Source organism: Entelurus aequoreus, linkage group LG26 (assembly GCF_033978785.1).
Source record: "Entelurus aequoreus isolate RoL-2023_Sb linkage group LG26, RoL_Eaeq_v1.1, whole genome shotgun sequence".
Classification (NCBI taxonomy): domain Eukaryota; kingdom Metazoa; phylum Chordata; class Actinopteri; order Syngnathiformes; family Syngnathidae; genus Entelurus; species Entelurus aequoreus.
Genome location: NC_084756.1, coordinates 10,045,089 through 10,057,633, shown reverse-complemented (window position 1 = coordinate 10,057,633; position 12,545 = coordinate 10,045,089). Strand labels below are relative to the sequence as shown.

At 40.1% G+C, this 12,545-nt stretch overlaps 1 protein-coding gene across 1 annotated transcript; it reads left to right on the top strand.

Annotated features, from left to right (window-relative positions):
- The first annotated feature begins 7,563 nt into the window (after positions 1-7,563).
- On the top strand, positions 7,564-8,697 carry LOC133643122 (uncharacterized). The gene has a single exon (XM_062037533.1). It carries the CDS (start codon positions 7,621-7,623, stop codon positions 8,695-8,697), a length of 1,077 nt encoding a protein of 358 aa, XP_061893517.1. The 5' UTR covers positions 7,564-7,620.
- Positions 8,698-12,545: the final 3,848 nt, after the last annotated feature.

Below are 12,545 nucleotides of genomic sequence, written 5' to 3'. Positions count from 1 at the left end.
GACCTGATAAGTCCGAAAGAGAAAGAGATGATACAATATTCTCCAGCGTTGTGTACATAGAGAGTATGGCTAACTTGGTTTCACAGATGGTTCCTACCATGGCACCCTTTAGTTTCCTGAGTGGCTTCTGACCAATCATGTTGGAGATCCATTGGCCATGCTCTCTCTGATTGGTCGAAAGCCCCTCACTTAACCACAGGGTGCCATGTTTTAGGACCAACTCTGAAATTGAGTTGGCCATACTCTCTCTCTATAGGGCTCTGCATGGTATTATTAGCTCACAGATGCTACCTGGTGGTTGTTTGAACACACTGGAGTCTCACTTCTTAATGCTTTAGTCAAATGCAGGATTTTCACAGGAATGAGGCAATAATATAACCTTACCTAGATCGTGTTCACAGATCACAAACCTTTACTCAATTGTAGAGGCAGGAACCAATTATCCTTTTTTCAGAATCAAAATCAGAAATACTTTATTAATCCCCGAGGGGAAATTAAGATTTTCAGCACAATCCCATTCAAGAGCAGACAAACATTACAGGGAGACAGAACAGGATCGCTGACGGGTCTGCCAACTTCCGGGGCCCCTTACAAAAAAAAAATTAACCAATAATATACATTGCGCACACACAATTGCACCATGCATAGACAAGCAACCACACAACAACATCATTTCAACACCTGTGGTGGTCTCTGTGGTGTTCCGCGCCATCGTCTGCTGGTGTGGAGGGAGCATTGCCTGAGACAGGAGCAGACCCAACAAAGCAATCAACAGAGTCGACTCCACCTTTCTTGGACAGTGTCTAGTTCGTATGGATGAGCGAGGATGCATCCAAAGAGACCGAGGTGTTCGATACCTGCTCATTCAGCCAAGACACTGTGAAGCTTGTCCGTCCCGGTGCTCAGCGCCAGCTCCACAGCACCCGTCTCTTCATCAACATCTCCTCTCCTCCAGTCTCTCCAAACCGACTCCGGTGTGGCAGAGACCCAGCAGCTGGTCCCCACGGCCAAAAGTCTGCCGGGAGGCAGATCCAGAAGCCAACAAAAAAGCACCGCAGAAGTCATGAAAGTGCTATCCCTTGTCGCTCAGTCCCAAAGGGTCCTGAACCATCCATCCTTCCATCTTAAATGGTAAATGGGTTATATTTGTATAGCGCTTTTCTACCTTCAAGTACTAAAAGCGCTTTGACACTATTTCCACATTCACCCATTCACACACACATTCACACACTGATGGCGGGAGCTGCCATGCAAGGCGCTAACCACCACCCATCAGGAGCAAGGGTGAAGTGTCTTGCTCAGGGACACAACGGACGTGATGAGGTTGGTAGAAGGTGGGGAGTGAACCAGGAACCCTCAGGTTGCTGGCACGGCCACTCTCCCAACCGCGCCACGCCGTCCTGTTCTACCCCTTGTCCCTTTCAGGGTCGCGGCGGGTGCTGGAGCCTATAGTTTCTACTATTTCTTAGGAAGAAAAGTTTCCAAATACGAACCTTTCTAATTGCGAACCCAAATAGGAATCAATTAAGTTTGTAAAATCCACTGTGCGCACATGGTTGGTCATTCCATTTACCTGCTGGAGCTGGTTGGTCATTACACCACTTTGCCCTATTGCAAGTTGACTTGTATAAGTACAAACCCCGTTTCCATATGAATTGGGAAATTGTGTTAGATGTAAATATAAACGGAATACAATGATTTGCAAATCATTTCCAACCCATATTCAGTTGAATATGCTACAAAGACAACATATTTGATGTTCAAACTGATAAAAAAAAAAAAATTGTGCAAATAATCATTAACTTTAGAATTTGATGCTAGCAACACGTGACAAAGAAGTTGGGAAAGGTGATAAAGTTGAGGAATTCTCATCAAACACTTATTTGGAACATCCCACAGGTGAACAGGCAAATTGGGAACAGGTGGGTGCCATGATTGGGTATAAAAGTAGATTCCATGAAATGCTCAGTCATTCACAAACAAGGATGGGGCGAGGGTCACCACTTTGTCAACAAATGCGTGAGCAAATTGTTTAAGAAAAACCTCTCTCAACCAGCTATTGCAAGGAATTTAGGGATTTCACCATCTACGGTCCGTAAAATCATCAAAGGGTTCAAGGAATCTGGAGAAATCACTGCATGTAAGCAGCTAAGCCCGTGACTTTCGATCCCTCAGGCTGTACTGCATCAACAAGAGACATCAGTGTGTAAAGGATATCACCACATGGGCTCAGGAACACTTCAGAAACCCACTGTCAGTAACTACAGTTGGTCGCTACATCTGTAAGTGCAAGTTAAAACTCTCCTATACAAGGCGAAAACCGTTTATCAACAACACCCAGAAACGCCGTCGGCTTCGCTGGGCCCGAGCTCATCTAAGATGGACTGATACAAAGTGGAAAAGTGCTCTGTGGTCTGACAAGTCCACATTTCAAATTGTTTTTGGAAACTGTGGACGTCGTGTCCTCCGGACCAAAGAGGAAAAGAACCATCCGGATTGTTATAGGCGCAAAGTTGAAAAGCCAGCATCTGCGATGGTATGGGGGTGTATTAGTGCCCAAGACATGGGTAACTTACACATCTGTGAAGGCGCCATTAATGCTGAAAGGTACATACAGGTTTTGGAGCAAAATATGTTGCCATCCAACTAACGTTACTATGGACGCCCCTGCTTATTTCAGCAAGACAATGCCAAGCCACGTGTTACATCAACGTGGCTTCATAGTAAAAGAGTGCGGGTACTAGACTGGCCTGCCTGTAGTCCAGACCTGTGTCCCATTGAAAATGTGTGGCGCATTATGAAGCCTAAAATACCACAACGGAGACCCCCGGACTGTTGAACAACTTAAGCTGTACATCAAGCAAGAATGGGAAATAATTCCATGCTTAAAAAATGTGTCTCCTCAGTTCCCAAACGTTTACTGAGTGTTGTTAAAAGGAAAGGCCATGTAACACAGTGGTGAACATGCCCTTTCCCAACTACTTTGGCACATGTTGCAGCCATGAAATTCTAAGTTAATTATTATTTGCAAAAAAAAAAAAGTTTATGAGTTTGAACATCAAATATCTTGTCTTTGTAGTGAATTCAATTGAATATGGGTTGAAAATGATTTGCAAATCATTGTATTCCGTTTATATTTACATCTAACACAATTTCCCAACTCATATGGAAACAGGGTTTGTATGTTTACCATATACGGATCCCCCACCAAAAATGAACTTTCATAAAAGGACGTAAACATTGGTTGTGTCCCACTTGGCTAACAAGGAAATAAATGACGTTGTCAATAAGGCCCTGCTTGTAATGCTTCCTCTGTCTTGGTACAAGCTCACCTAATTAATGCTGCCATGTCACTAAGCACTACTTAATTAGCGCTTTACTCTCTAAATTGTCTCCCCGCCACATAACTCTCTCCTGTTGGTCGCACCTCAGTGCATGAGTGCTGGAGACAAGATTGAAATCTTCCCTCTGGATGTCTGGAAGTCCTCTAATCAACTAGTCCATCTTCATGACGGAAGAGTTCAGCCAGTTGCAAAGTTTCCACACTTGCTTTTATCATCATGAGCCCTTTGCTGGTCTGGGTTCTGCTCTTTAACCTTTACCCAGTGATATATGAGCTGAGAGGGGGGGGAGTGCCTGCAGGCCCTTGAATGTAATAAGTCAAGAGAGAGACGATAGCCTTTAACAGCACCGTTTGTTTTTCAGTCGGATTTTAATTATTATACATACATCTTTTGAGATGCATTTGTATTTAACTTGATATGAGTATTAATTTTAAAAAAAAGTAGAAAGTAAAAACACAGTAATAACAATTAACATTTTTACAGTACAAATAGACAGAATAGAAATTGAAAGAGTAAATGAAACCAAGGTTCTTAGTATAATGGTTAAAGATAAATTGAACTGGAAATCTCATGTAAAAAATATACAAAATAAAGTAGCAAGAAACACGTCAATAATGAATAAAGCAAAACATGTTCTGGACCAAAAATCACTTCATATTGTCTACTTCTCTGTAGTGTTACATATCTGAGTTACTGTGTAGAAATATGGGGAAATAACTACAAAAGTACACTTCATTCATTAACCGTGTTACAAAAAAGATCAGTTAGAATAATACATAATGTTGGATATAGAGAACATACAAACTCTTTATTTATTGAATCAAAAATACTGAAATTCCACGACATAGTGAATTTGCAAACAGCTAAAATGATACACAAAGCAAACTATAACCTGCTACCCAAGAATATACAACAATTCTTCTCAACAAAAGAGGAGAAATATAATCTTAGAGGAAAAATTTAATTTCAAACATTTGTACGCACGTACAACACTTAAGACCTTCAGTACATCAGTATGTGGAATTAAATTATGGAATGGATTAAGCAAAGCAATCAAACAATGTACTAATATGATCCACTTCAAGAAACTCTTCAAACTTAAAGTGTTTACAAAGTACAAAGAAGAAGAACCATGATAAACATTCTGAATTTATCTCATCCATCCATTCATTTGCTAGATAATCTTACTCATCTCACCATATGAAATATAACTTACTTCACCAATTATTATTTATTTATTTTTATTGTTATTACTTATGGAGTATATTGTGAATAGATTGAGAACAGGAAGTAAACAAAAGTTTTAGCAACTGCTATGTAAAGGAAAAGGGGTAGAATTAAATAAGCTCTGCTTCTTCCTACTCCTTTTCAAACATGTTGAATAGACAAACTGGAAATTGTGATGTATCATGTTGTATGCATGCATGTGTGATGTATCATGCTGTATGCATGCATGTGTGATGCATCATGTTGTATGCATTAATGTGTGATGCATCATGTTGTATGCATGCATGTGTGATGTATCATGTTGTATGCATGCATGTGTGATGTATCATGGTGTATGCATGTATGTGTGATGTATCATGTTGTATGCATGCATGTGTGATGTATCATGCTGTATTCATGCATGGGTGATGTATCATGTTGTATGCATGCATGTGTAATGCATCATGTTGTATTTATGCATGTGTGATGTATCATGTTGTATGCATGCATGTGTGATGTATCATGTTGTATGTATGCATGTGTGATGTATCATGTTGTATGCATGCATGTGTGATGTATCATGTTGTATGCATGCATGTGTCATGCATCATGTTGTATGCATGCATTTGTGATTTATTATGTTGTATGCATGAATGTGTGATGCATCATGTTGTATGCATGCATGTGTGATGTATCATGTTGTATGCATGCATGTGTGATGTATCATGTTGTATGCATGCATGTGTGATGTATCATGTTGTATGCATGCATGTGTGATGCATCATGTTGTATGCATGCATGTGTGATGCATCATGTTGTATGCATGCATGTGTGATGCATCATGTTGTATGCATGCATGTGTGATGCATCATGTTGTATGCAAGAATGTGTGATGCATCTTGTTGTATGCATGCATGTGTGATGTATCATGTTGTATATATGCATGTGTGATGTATCATGTTGTATGTATGCATGTGTGATGCATCATGTTGTATGCATCAATGTGTGATGCATCAATTTGTATGCATGCATGTGTGATGTATCATGTTGTATGCATGCATGTGTGATGTATCATGTTGTATGTATGCATGTGTGATGTATCATGTTGTATACATGCATGTGTGATGTATCATGTTGTATGCATGAATGTGTGATGCATCTTGTTGTATGTATGCATGTGTGATGTATCATGTTGTATGTATGCATGTGTGATGCATCATGTTGTATGCATCAATGTGTGATGCATCAATTTGTATGCATGCATGTGTGATGTATCATGTTGTATGCATGCATGTGTGATGTATCATGTTGTATGTATGCATGTGTGATGTATCATGTTGTATACATGCATGTGTGATGTATCATGTTGTATGCATGAATGTGTGATGCATCTTGTTGTATGCATGCATGTGTGATTGTGACAGTTTGACCCCACACTGTCACTGTTTGACCTTTGGACTTCCTCACAAACCGTGCACATTTGTTGGGAAGCTCAACATGGACAAACTACAAACATTCAATCTTGTTAGCTAGTGAAAAGCATGTGCTCAACAAACAAATTGTTACCTGTCACCCACCATGGCTCTGAACAGTTGACTAAAAGAGTCAGGGTGGGGTTGAGGGCTTTATATAGGTGAACACACCTGCATTCACTAATTAGGCCAAATTTGGGTCAAACCATGATTATCAAAAGCTGGGTATTACAGAAGGACACTGGACATTTGAAAGTTGTGTTGTCTAAAGCCTGAATATACTGTGTACAAAAATGACTGCTCTACACATGCAAAAGTACTATATGAATACTTTTTAGACATGTGATGGTTATTTATGGTGTAATTTCCAAAATAACTGTTTTCTTAATTCCCCCTGTCAAATTGGTCCCAGCTAGTGGGCGGAGCTATGGGCTATTTAAGTTGGAAAATGCCGTTTTTCTGACAGTCTGCTGTTGGGGAGGTTCTCTGTCCTGAGCAGGAGTTTCGGTCTCCATGCATCATCTACTGAGGTGATTATTTTGATGATGAGATGTTGTGTTGTAACCGGTTAAATTAGTTTTGTTGATTGCTAATAGATTTTGCTAAATCTGTTTTCATTATTTAATTCTTTACTTTGACATATTTGATTATTGACCTTTGATTATGAATACATGTATTTTGTTATAATGGATTATTTACATTTTGATTATTTTTAATATGCTTATTTTGATGAATTATATAGGCCTATTTAAAGCATGCAACTTTGAAATGTATTTAGAATATAAATGTACTATATATAATATACAATACTAATATTGCCTCTGTTTATTACCATTACAGAGTGTAGGTGCTTTGTTTTCCTGTCATTGTTCACCTTTTGACACTTTTTGGGATTTCAATAAATGTTTGTAAACTGTTACCAACTGCGTGCCTTGCCATCCTTGATTTGAAAGTCTGGTTTGCAACGGTTACATTACCTTCACCCGAGGCGGGGTGTGACATATGGTGGCAGTGGTGGGATGGCAAGCCGCAGAGTTTACAACAAATCTGGCAGAGGGCAGGCCAGAACTGGTTTGAGATCCCAAGTGTCGAAGGTGGCAATGACAGAGGAGACTGATGAGATGGCTGGTCGAGGGGCCACGGCGATGAGGCTGGACCGGACGACTATGGCTGAGGAGCGTGAAGTTGGATGGAACACAGAGGAGTCTGAAGAAGACGTCAAAGGTTTTGAGAACTCTGGGGCTAGGCGTAAGCAGCATAGGAAGGGTTCTGGGAAGGCTAGGTGGTCTGCTGAGCCACCAAAGACTGAAAGAGTGCTAAGTGAACCTACCCTGGTTAACATGTTCCAAGACTTTTTGATTGGACAGCAACGTAGGGAAGCTATCATAGTCCGTGAACTCCAGGAGTTAAAAAATGTCTGTACAAGGCCTAGCCTAGATCACCCACTCGCTAACCAAAATGCTAACCGTACTACTGATGATAGTCGTTATGAGCAGTTGCCCAAACCCAGAGCTCGCCCACAGCCAACTCCTAGTCCTCAAGCGTCGCCGTCCAGAGATTCCTTGCCACCTGACCATCATCTCCGACAAGGCCCAAAGATGCTCCCTTTCCAGCAGGGTGAGGACATCGAAAACTTTCTTGTCCGCTTCGAGCGCATCGCTCGCACCTGGGGCTGGCCTCAGTCTGACTGGGCCTGCCGACTTGTTCCACTCTTGACCGGCAAAGCTCTGGATGCCTATTCTGCGATGGAGGAAGATGCTTCCAACGTCTATACTGACCTTAAAGAAGCCCTCCTTGCTAAGTTTGATATCTCTCCTGAGACTTATAGACTCCAGTTCCGGTCAACCTACATTCCCCCTGGTGAATCTCCCAAGGAGACTTACAACAGACTCAAAGGTCTCTACAGAAGATGGATCAAGCCAGAGCAGCATTCCAAAGAAGACATTGCAGAGCTCTTCATTCTGGAGCAAATGCTTCGCATGCTGCCCAACGAAATGAAGACTTGGGTGAAGGAACATGAGCCAGAAGACGGACTTACTGTTGCTAAACTTGCAGGCCAGTACTTGAATGCTCGTAAAGGACTCCGAATGCCAAGGCAGCAGAACAACCGTGTAGCAGCCCAAGGTGCAGCCGACCTGTCACACCAAAGAGGTGTGCAGAAAGCAGGTGGTTATAGCACCTCAGGGGACAACAGACTGCTCCCGAGACAGAGTCCAGTGAAGGATCTCATCTGCTACCACTGCCAACAGCCAGGGCATCGAGCCCCAGTCTGCCCCTTGAAAGGTCCCAAGCTGTCCAGCTTCTGTCATGTTCCCCATCCATCTGTCCCAGCTTCAGTCATGGCACCTGCTCTTGCACCCAATTCTGAACCTGAGGCCAAACCTATCATGGTGCCAGCTTGTGTTAATGGCCGTCCAGTGCAAGCATTGTTGGACACAGGTAGCTCCATGACACTGTTGAACCATTCTTTTGTGTCACTTGGTAATCTTGACTATCAGCATGCCACAGCCATTCAATGTGTCCATGGTGATCAAAGAATATATCCCGTGGCTGATGTGACCATCGTCATCGATGACCAGGCTTTCTTGCTCCGTGTGGGGGTTCTTGATCACATGCCCCATGACATGATCTTGGGCAGAGACTTGCCTATTCATGTTGTATGTATGCATGTGTGATGCATCATGTTGTATGCATCAATGTGTGATGCATCAATTTGTATGCATGCATGTGTGATGTATCATGTTGTATGCATGCATGTGTGATGTATCATGCTGTATGTATGCATGTGTGATGTATCATGTTGTATACATGCATGTGTGATGTATCATGTTGTATGCATGAATGTGTGATGCATCTTGTTGTATGCATGCATGTGTGATGCATCATGTTGTATGCATGCATGTGTGATGTATCATGTTGTATACGTGCATGTGTGATGCATCATGTTGTATGCATGCATGTGTGATGTATCATGTTGTATGCATGAATGTGTGATGTATCATGTTGTATGTATGCATGTGTGATGTATCATGTTGTATGCATGCATGTGTGATGTATCATGTAGTATACATCCATGTGTGATGTATCATGTTGTATGTATGCATGTGTGATGTATCATGTTGTATGCATGCATGTGTGATGTATCAGGTTGTATGCATGAATGTGTGATGTATCATGTTGTATGCATGCATGTGTGATTTATCATGGTGTATGTATGCATGTGTGATGTATCATGTTGTATGCATGAATGTGTGATGTATCATGTTGTATGCATGAATGTGTGATGTATCATGTTGTATGCATGAATGTGTGATGTATCATGTTGTATGTATGAATGTGTGATGTATCATGTTGTATGTATGCATGTGTGATGTATCATGTTGTATGCATGCATGTGTGATGTATCATGTTGTATGCATGCATGTGTGATGCATCATGTTGTATGCATGCATGTGTGATGCATCATGTTGTATGCATGCATGTGTGATGCATCATGTTGTATGCATGCATGTGTGATGCATCATGTTGTATGCATGCATGTGTGATGCATCAATTTGTATGCATGCATGTGTGATGTATCATGTTGTATGCATGCATGTGTGATGTATCATGTTGTATGTATGCATGTGTGATGTATCATGTTGTATACATGCATGTGTGATGTATCATGTTGTATGCATGAATGTGTGATGCATCTTGTTGTATGCATGCATGTGTGATGCATCATGTTGTATGCGTGCATGTGTGATGTATCATGTTGTATGCGTGCATGTGTGATGCATCATGTTGTATGCATGCATGTGTGATGTATCATGTTGTATGCATGAATGTGTGATGTATCATGTAGTATACATCCATGTGTGATGTATCATGTTGTATGCATGCATGTGTGATGTATCATGTAGTATACATCCATGTGTGATGTATCATGTTGTATGCATGAATGTGTGATGTATCATGTTGTATATATGCATGTGTGATGTATCATGTTGTATGCATGCATGTGTGATGTATCATGTAGTATACATCCATGTGTGATGTATCATGTTGTATGTATGCATGTGTGATGTATCATGTTGTATGCATGCATGTGTGATGTATCAGGTTGTATGCATGAATGTGTGATGTATCATGTTGTATGCATGCATGTGTGATTTATCATGGTGTATGTATGCATGTGTGATGTATCATGTTGTATGCATGAATGTGTGATGTATCATGTTGTATGCATGAATGTGTGATGTATCATGTTGTATGCATGAATGTGTGATGTATCATGTTGTATGTATGCATGTGTGATGTATCATGTTGTATGCATGCATGTGTGATGTATCATGTTGTATGCATGCATGTGTGATGCATCATGTTGTATGCATGCATGTGTGATGCATCATGTTGTATGCATGCATGTGTGATGCATCATGTTGTATGCATGCATGTGTGATGCATCATGTTGTATGCATGCATGTGTGATGCATCATGTTGTATGCATGCATGTGTGATGTATCATGTTGTATATATGCATGTGTGATGTATCATGTTGTATGTATGCATGTGTGATGCATCATGTTGTATGCATCAATGTGTGATGCATCAATTTGTATGCATGCATGTGTGATGTATCATGTTGTATGCATGCATGTGTGATGTATCATGTTGTATGTATGCATGTGTGATGTATCATGTTGTATACATGCATGTGTGATGTATCATGTTGTATGCATGAATGTGTGATGCATCTTGTTGTATGCATGCATGTGTGATGCATCATGTTGTATGCGTGCATGTGTGATGTATCATGTTGTATGCGTGCATGTGTGATGCATCTTGTTGTATGCATGCATGTGTGATGCATCATGTTGTATGCGTGCATGTGTGATGTATCATGTTGTATGCGTGCATGTGTGATGCATCATGTTGTATGCATGCATGTGTGATGTATCATGTTGTATGCATGAATGTGTGATGTATCATGTTGTATGTATGCATGTGTGATGTATCATGTTGTATGCATGCATGTGTGATGTATCATGTAGTATGCATCCATGTGTGATGTATCATGTTGTATGCGTGCATGTGTGATGTATCATGTTGTATGCGTGCATGTGTGATGTATCAGGTTGTATGCATGAATGTGTGATGTATCATGTTGTATGCATGCATGTGTGATTTATCATGGTGTATGTATGCATGTGTGATGTATCATGTTGTATGCATGAATGTGTGATGTATCATGTTGTATGCATGAATGTGTGATGTATCATGCTGTATGCATGAATGTGTGATGTATCATGTTGTATGCATGAATGTGTGATGTATCATGTTGTATGCATGCATGTGTGATGTATCATGTTGTATGCATGAATGTGTGATGTATCATGTTGTATGTATGCATGTGTGATGTATCATGTTGTATGCATGCATGTGTGATGTATCATGTAGTATACATCCATGTGTGATGTATCATGTTGTATGTATGCATGTGTGATGTATCATGTTGTATGCATGCATGTGTGATGTATCAGGTTGTATGCATGAATGTGTGATGTATCATGTTGTATGCATGCATGTGTGATTTATCATGTTGTATGTATGCATGTGTGATGTATCATGTTGTATGCATGAATGTGTGATGTATCATGTTGTATGCATGAATGTGTGATGTATCATGCTGTATGCATGAATGTGTGATGTATCATGTTGTATGCATGCATGTTCCAAATAAACTCAAACTCAAACTACAATTGAAACAATATTAATAATACTTTGAGTAAAAATATTAATAATGAATAATAATAATACTTACCTCTATTATAACCATTACTATCATTTAAAATGTAACAATACATTCATTAAAAAAATAACAGAATTAAAAAGGAAAAGGAAAAAAGAGGGTAAATAAAAAATATATATAAAAGAGAGGAGCGGTATTTCTTAACTTATACAGTGTTATGGTAATAATAGCAGTGTGTTGTTTTAAGTGATGTGTAGGTGTATATGTATGTATCATTATGTTTGCTGAAATGTGACTGTATATTCACGTACAAAAAAAATGACCGTAAAAATGATGGCAAGCAATTGTTAAACAGCAACAGTAAAGCACTCCTGACTTCTGGCAACAACTATTTGTTCCTACTTTCACAATCAAACACGAGTGTGTTGTCTAATCATGGCAGACTTGGTAACAGACAACGAAGACAACAATTTTTGGACAAATGAGGATTTACAACCTTATACTTTTGAAGGTAAATATATGCTGCTTATAGAAGCAAGCAAGAAAGAGATTTTGGAAGGGATTTTGACGCTATAAATGGAACTCGGAGCCAAGCTATTTCGACATAAATGGATTGCTTACCCCAAAATCAACAAGAAACGTCCTGGGCCAGCTGTACCAGACTTACATTTGTCCATCGAGTGAGTCACTTTAATATCGATCATGATACATGCAGCACGTGTTAGTACAACTACAGTACATACGCTGTCTGGCTAGCTCAGCTGTGTAAAAACAAAAGATGCAATGCGG